General features: G+C 41.0%; 1 protein-coding gene across 1 annotated transcript; it reads left to right on the plus strand.

Annotated features, from left to right (window-relative positions):
• Window positions 1-3095: 3095 nt before the first annotated feature.
• Window positions 3096-4037, plus strand: LOC130041977 (olfactory receptor 10G3). The gene has a single exon (XM_056134288.1). The coding sequence runs from the start codon at window positions 3096-3098 to the stop codon at window positions 4035-4037; it is 942 nt and encodes a 313-aa protein (XP_055990263.1).
• The last annotated feature ends 4297 nt before the right edge of the window (window positions 4038-8334 follow it).

The raw sequence follows: 8334 nt of genomic DNA on the forward strand, positions 1-8334 counted from the left end.
AAGCTTGTGTGACTCAAAAAAACAAATAATAAATAATAAAATCTAAAACACAAGGACTGGAGAGATAATGCAAAGGTTAAGGCAATTTCCTTGCACACAGCCATCCCAGTTCAATTCCACTTTTACCAATGTTCCCCCAAGGCATCACCAGGAAAGATTCCTAATGCAGTAATGTATGAGCCCCTCACCCCCCCCCAAAAAAAAAGACCATGAAGAGTAGATTTTGAAAAGCATTAAGCACTCTTTTTTTTTTTTTTTTGGCTTTTTTGTACATCCGGCGATGTACAGGGGTTACTCCTGGTTTTGCACTCAGGAATTACTCCTGGCGGTATTCAGCGAACCATATGGGATTCTGGGAATCGAACCCAGTTCGGTTGCATGCAAGGCAAACGCCCTACCCGCTGTACTATCACTCCAGCCCCTTTTTATGAGGGGGGGTTGTTATTATTTTGTTTTTGTTTTTATTTTTTTGGTTTTTGGCATTATGTACTTTCACATATAACAAGCCATTTCTTTTCCTCTGCTGCAAAGAGAGAGAATTTTCTCTTTTTCTCTCTGCATACTCCCATTCTAAGTTTATATTCTAGCAAGAAATAAAAAGAAATGAGTTTCTCTACTGGGAATTACAGACCTGGTAGCCTCATGGTTCTGTAATTCCCAGCAGAGAAATTAAAGAGAATAAAATAGTGGCCTCTGAGAGCTTCTGAACTGACAAAGCATCTAACAAAATAAATGTCTTTCCATACCTTAGTCTTTGTCAAAAGTACTCTAGGTATAGAAAAATGTTCTGTAAAAATTCACAAAGCAGGAGACTAGAGAGATAATACAGTGGGTAGGGTGTTTGCCTTGCATGAGACCGACCCAGACAGATTCAATCCCTGGCATACCCATATGGTTTTCCACATACTTTCAGGAGTAATTCCTGAATGTAGAGGACTAATTCCTTAGTCCTATAAGTTTTGAGCATTGCCATGAGTGACTCAAAACCAAAAAATCTAAAAAAAAGAAAAAAAGAAAATTCATTACACACAACACACCACACGCGCACACACACACACACACAGCCACACCTGGGAGCACATGGGGGCTACTCCCAGCTCTATGCTCAGTGCTTGGGTGATCATGCAGTGCCAGGAATCAAACCTAGGTCTCCCACATGCAAAGCAACTGATCCAGTCCACAAAGAGTAAATATTTTAGGATCTACAGGCCACATATAATTATTCAGTTCTACTCTCCTAGCACCAAAGTAGCACCCCATGACATGCTAACAAATTCTCACAGTTGCATTCCAATAAAAATCTGTCTATAGAACATGAAAACTCCTAACACAGAAAATACTTTCTCCTTATCTTTTTTTATTGAATCACCTTGAGATATACAGTTGTTATGATTGAGTTTCAGTCATACAATGTTCCAACACCCATCCCTTCACATTGCTCCCAGTTTTCTGCCTACCCCCCCACCCCATCGCACCCCCACCCCCGAGCTTGCCTCTATAAAAGACACTTTTCTTCTCTCTCTTATTTTCCTTCTAGGCAATTTGGTTTTCAATACTGTTACTGAAAGGGTATCATACATTTCACTTTATCTCCTTTTAGTGCTCAAATTTGTGTTCAGAGTGATCATTTTCAATTATCATTGTCATAGTGGTGCCATCTCTGTCCTAACCACACTCCTCCTCTCCCTTGGTAGTAATATTTTTACCATGGACCAGTCCTCATGACCTTTTTTCTACTGTCTTTTGGTATTATTCACATACTTTTTTTTAATATTCTACAAATGAGTGCGATCATTCTGTTTGTCCCTCTCCTTCTGACTGAATTTCACTCAGCCAGGATGCTTTCCATGTCCACCCATATGTAAGCAAATTTCTTTTTTTTTTAATTTAATTGTTTTTTTTTTAATTTTTTGCTTTTCTTTTTTTTTATTAGTGAATCACCATGAGGTACAAATACAGACTTACCAACTTCCGTGCTTGCATTTCAGTCATACAATGGTCGAGTATCCATCCCTCCACCAGTGCCCATTTTCCACCACCAATGGTCCCAGCATCCCTCCCATCACCCCCACCTCGTCCTCCCTCCCTCACCCCGCCTCTGTGGCAGGGCATTCCCTTTTGCTCGCTCTCTCCTTTTGGGTGCTATGGTTTGCAATAGAGATATTAAGTGGCCATCTTGTTCAGTCTGTATTCTGCTTTCAGGGTGTGTCTCCCATCCCAAGCGCCTATTCCTAGCACCATTTGTTTGGTGATACCTTCTCTAACTGAGCTGCCTTTTCCCCCAGTATGTGAGTCCAGCTTCTAAGCTGTGGTGCAATCCTCCCAGTACTTATCTTTAATAATCTTGGGTGTTAGTCTCCCATTCTGTTATTTTATATTCCACAAATGAGTGCAAGTTTTCTATGTCGGTCCCTCTCTTTCTGACTCATTTTACTTAACATGATACTTTCCATGTTGATCCACCTATATGCAAATATCATGACTTAATTTTTCCTAATAGCTTTATAGCGTTCCATTGTGTAGATATACCATAGTTTCTCTATCCACTCATCTGTTCTCAGGTACTTGAGTTGCTTCCAGATTCTGGCTATCATGAATAGTGCTGATAGTGCTGCAATAAACATTGTAGTGCAGATGCCTTTTCTGCTTTGTGTTTTTGGGCCAGTAGGGTATATTCCCAAGAACAGTATTTCTGGGTCATATGGAAGCTCAAGTTTTTTAGTTTTGGGGGGAATATCCATATTGTTTTCCAGAAAAGCTGGACAAATCAGCATTCCCACCACCAATGAAGAGTCCCTTTCTCTCCACCCACTCCAGTACTAGTTGTTCTTTTTTGATGTGTGCCAGTCTCTGTGGCATGAGATGATATTTCACTGTTGTTCCAAATTGCATCTATCTGGTAATTAGTCATATAGAGTGATTTCTCATGTGCTTTTTAGCCATTTGTGCTTTCTCCCTAATTGTCATGATTCTCCTTAAAAGAGAAATATATCTGCCACTGTCTCTGACCTTTACTATCTCTAGTTTCTCCTCACTTCCCTCCCACCTCTATACTAAGCCCTATTTTGCCCATTCTCCAGGTGAAATCTCAGAGAATGGAAAGAGCCAACAGCACAGTAGTGACAGAGTTCATCCTGACGGGAATTCCCTACCCACTCAGGCTAAGAACGTTTCTTTTTGTATTCTTTTTGTTCATCTACATGCTGACTCAGCTGGGGAACCTTATTATCTTGGTCACTGTCTGGGTAGATCCCCAGCTCCATGCCCGTCCCATGTACATCTTTCTTGGCGTTCTCTCCGTCATTGACATGGGCATCTCCACCATCATTGTTCCTCGCCTCATGATGAATTTTACTTTAGGCGTCAAGCCCATTCCATTTGGTGGCTGTGTGTGTCAACTCTATTTCTATCACTTCCTGGGCAGCACCCAGTGCTTTCTGTACACACTCATGGCTTATGACAGGTATCTGGCCATATGTAAGCCCCTGCGTTACCCTGTGCTTATGAGTGCAAAACTGAGTGCCTTGCTTGTGACTGGAGCTTGGGTGGCAGGATCCATCCATGGGGCTATCCAGGCTATCCTTACCTTCCGCCTGCCCTTCTGTGGACCCAACCAAGTAAATTACTTCTTCTGTGATATCCCTGCTGTTTTGAGACTGGCCTGCGCTGATACAAAGGTCAACGAAATGGTGACCTTTGTGGACATTGGGGTAGTAGTCGCCAGCTGCTTCTCCCTTATCCTCCTCTCCTATATACAGATCATTCGTGCCATCCTGAAAATCCAAACAGCTGATGGGAGGCGTCGGGCTTTTTCTACCTGTGGAGCCCATGTAACTGTGGTCACCGTGTACTATGTACCCTGTGCCTTTATCTACCTCAGGCCCGAAACCAACAGCCCCCTTGATGGGGCAGCTGCCCTATTCCCCACAGCCATCACTCCTTTCCTTAACCCCCTCATCTATACTCTGCGGAACCAAGATGTGAAACTGGCGCTGAAGAGAATGATACGAGGTCGTGGGAGTCATACTGAGGTGTGAAAGTTTCTGCCCACCACTGGAGAAATCTTCACGTTGACAAATTATCCTAATGTGTAGACTTCATACTCCTTGGTTTTTCTCCTTTATATAGCCACAAACAGTAAAAACATTTTTATCCCAACACATCATGATCAAAAAGAGAGATAGCACAAAGGTGAAGGCATTTGCCTTGCATTCAGCTGATCCCGACTCAATCCCGAACACTATCTGGTTCTTAAGCACCACTCCATGACCCTCCATGCACCGGACCTGAAATAGTCCCTGACACGGCCAGGTGTGGCCCCAAAGTCAAAATAAATTGTCACTTTTAAAAATAGCTAGAAAGAATCAAAAAAACTTTTGGCCAGAGTAATAGTACAGCAGGTAAAGCATTTGCCCTGCATGTGGCCGACTGGGGTTAGATTCCTGACTCCCTATATGATCTCCCAAGTCCCACCAGGAGTGATCCCTGAGTGTAGAGCCAGGAGTCAGTCCTGAGCACCACTAGATGTGGCAAAAACAAACAAACAAACAAAAAATAAGATCAAACACACTTTAAGGTAAAATTGAAACCCAAGCACAAAAATTTGTAAGTCTACAACTGTACCTCATGGTGTCTCACTAATAAAAATTTGAAAATTTAAAAAACAAATAAATAAATAAAAGAGACTTAAAAGCCTTAAAAAAAAAAAAATAAAATTTGCATTTTTCATGACCAAAAAAATACTGCTTTCTGACAGTTCCTCTATCTCCCCTTCAGATAACTCAAATAAGCTCCAACCCAGAATATAGCATATACACCAGCAAAAGATAAATAAATAAATCAAAAGTGCTCCAAGAAAAAAATAATAAATAAAAAATGTTTTAAAAAAATTTTTAAAAAGTACTCCAACACTAGAAAATGAGATTACAGCCAGTCAAAAGATAGCAAAAGCAGGCAGGCACACTTAAACATTCAGGGCTTGGGCATCTCAAAGGCATACAATGGGCTTTTAAGCCTCATAATGATCAAATCTTTATAATACAGAATGTGTTTCTTTGCTTTTCTTTGCTTTTCTCTTGGGACACACCCAGGGGTGCTGGAGTAGGAAGTAACTCTCAGCAGAGGGATCTATCCTGGGGGATTCCTGCGTGCAAAGTATGTGCTCAAACTCATTTTGCTGTGATTCCTAGACTCAAGCCTCCTGCACTTCTCTTGATAGGAGGATGTTCTTCTGTTTCACTTAGATAAGAAGAGAACTACACATGCCTGGTGTGTACATCTTTATAGCCTCGCTTTGAGAACCACCTAAGTCACTATGGGGTGTGGAGAGGAATGTTTACATTACCTAGCCTGATTTAAAAAAAAAAAATATATATATATATATATATATGTCTTCTTGGAGTCAAAACTACCGTATAGTGAGTAAAGTAGCTGCCTTGAATGCAGCCAACACAGGTTCTATCCGTGGCACACAAGAACTGTATATGGTCCCCCAAGTCCCTCCAGGAGTGATCCCTGAGCATAGAGCCAGGAGTAAGCTATGAGTATAAACTGGAATGACAAAAAAAGAACAACAAAAATTAATAAATGGAAGAGGCAAAAAAGAGGCAAACTGTATTGTGAAGGGTAAAAACTAGATTTTTGGTGAAAAATATATTGTAGTACACACAAGGTGTTAAATTTTAATACTGTACACTCAAAACCTACATAAGTTGATTTTATTTGAATAAAAATTAAAACTTAATTAAAAAGAATAATTTTAGGCTGAGAGAGAATACAGAAGTTAGAGCATTTGCCTTGCACATAGCTGACTCAAATTTTATCCCCAATACCACATATGGTCCCCTGAGCCCTTCCGGGAGTGACCCCTGAGCACAAAACCAGGAATAAGCCCTGAACACAGCCATGTGAGACCCAAAAAGCAAAAATAAGAATAATAATAAATTATCCCCACCAAAAAGTAGTACTCAACCTGAAATTTTCATGAAAACAGAACAATTAGTTAGGGTCCATTGATCTTTACAAATTTATATTTCATATTAATTATGGCCAACCCGAGTTCGATTCCTCCGCCCCTCTCGGAGAGCCTGGCAAGCTACCGAGAGTATTCGATATGCCAGACACAGTAACAACAAAGTCTCCAATGGAGACGTTACTGGGCCCGCTCGAGCAAAATCGACGATCAACGGGAGGGCCTTTACCTTTACCTTTATTAATTATGGGGTAGAGGGTTCCACACCTAACAGTGCTCACTCAGGGCTTCCTCCTGGCTCTCTGCTCAGGGATCACTTTGGCTGTGCTCAAGAGATCATATGTAGTTTCAAGGATTGAACAAGGATTGGTCATGTGCAAGGCAAGCACATGACCAATCTGAACTATTTAAACTATCTCTCTGGCTCCCCATATCAATTTATTTTTTAATTGATTGAGGTTCTGTGATATACAATACTGTTAATGATTTTGTCCCATGCACAGGACTCCAACACCACACCCATCACCAGTGTGCCCACCTCCCTCCCTCAAAGGACCCTTCTTTCAAATATTCCCCCACCACCACTATCCCACAACCTGCCTCATGTCAGTGTAGATTCGTTAGGCTCACAATCTTTCATTGTGTTGAACAGTTCCTAATCAGTGTGGACAAATTTGAGCATATATACCTGTTTTCCACCTTCAGCGCCTTCAATCTTGTTACGTTTCTTCTTCATTCTCTGCCTTTTCATATTGGGTGTCTGCTTTATCCTTGTGACAAAATATGTTACCTACAAAACAAAGTCTTGTTTACAGTAGTCAACGGTTTATGTGAATATTTATTGCTAAAGGGCTCACAAGTGTACCTAATTAAATTGTTGAACAGAAAATTAATCAGTACCTCTTCAATGAAACTGACCCACATAATGTCACATTATTTTCTTCAGAAGACAAATAATACACTTGATACTAATTTTCCCATATTAGAACAAGACTTGTGAATATCTTAATATTTCAAAATATTTAACAAATAAACCAGTTGGATAAAAAATTTTGAAATAATTTTATTAAAGGTTATAGCTCATGAATAAAAATTAAATTTTTAAAACCTATTTTACATCTTGTACTTATTCCCCAGGTGCTTAGTACATGGTCATTTTAACTATTATCTTGAAAGCTAATTGCCCATGAGCAGGGAGATAGTACAGAGGGTAAGTTACTTTCTTTGTATGTGACTGATTCTAATTAGATCTGGTACCATATATGGTCCCTAAAGTATAGCCTAGAGTGATCCCTGAACACAGAGTCAGCAGCAGCTCTTGAGGACTACCAAGTGTGGTCCAACTCTCCCACCCAAAGAATGTTAATTGTCCAAGGATGAGAGAAATGGTACAGGAGGTAAGATGCTTGTCTTAAACAAGGTTTGATCCCCAGCACCCTATATGGAACCTCTTCCCTGTTAGTAGTGATCCTTGAGCACACAGCCAGGATAAGATCTTAGCACTATTGGGTGTAGTAAAAAAAAAAAAAAAAAAAAGCAAATTATCAGGCTAGAGAGATAGTACAAAAGGTAAAATTCTTGCTTTGCATACCTCTGACCACAGATTTGAACTCTGGTACCACATATGGTCTCCAGGAACTCTAGGGCTCACTCAGAAGCACAGAACCAGAAATAACTGCTGAGCACCACTGGGTGTGGCTCAAAAAAACAAATAAATTGGATTGTTTTCTTTTCTTAGTAAATGTGATGTCTCGGGACTGGAGTACCCGTGAAGTCCCAGAATTTTTGATCCCCACACCTCATGGTTCCCCCAGCATCCCCAGGAATGACCTCAAGCACCAACCTGGGCTCGTTGCCCCCAGTACACATAGAGTGGCTGGAAAACATTTTTTTTCTTAAATAGTTAAATGATCTGAAAAAAGAATTATTCAGAGGGCTGAGAGAGCAGGTACCAAAGACACCCAAGTCAGACATCAGGCTGCCCCTAGCTGAGTAAGAAAAGTGGTGCTCCTAATCCCCCAACCTAACTGCTCCTGAGGTTAAAGCAGGTGCTAACCCCAAGAAGCAGGCACTGTCTTTGGAAGAAGCAAAGAACTGAATAATTATGAAATAGACACTGTTTAAAAAATAGAATGAGGTGCTGGGGAGATAGTACAGATGGGAGGGCACTTGTCTTGAAGAGATCCCTGAGCACAAAGTGAGTGAGCCCTGAGTACCACTGGGTATGGACCAAATTCAGAGAAAGAGAGGTGGAGGGGGGCGGAGGGAGGGAGGGAGAGCAGCACAGCAGAAGGGAACAGCAAACCACTTCTCACCCCAATCCCAATCCACACCCATCAGAGTCTAAAGGATTGTCAGGAGCA

Source organism: Sorex fumeus, unplaced genomic scaffold (assembly GCF_029834395.1).
Source record: "Sorex fumeus unplaced genomic scaffold, SorFum_2.1 ptg000098l, whole genome shotgun sequence".
NCBI classification, from domain to species: Eukaryota; Metazoa; Chordata; class Mammalia; order Eulipotyphla; family Soricidae; genus Sorex; species Sorex fumeus.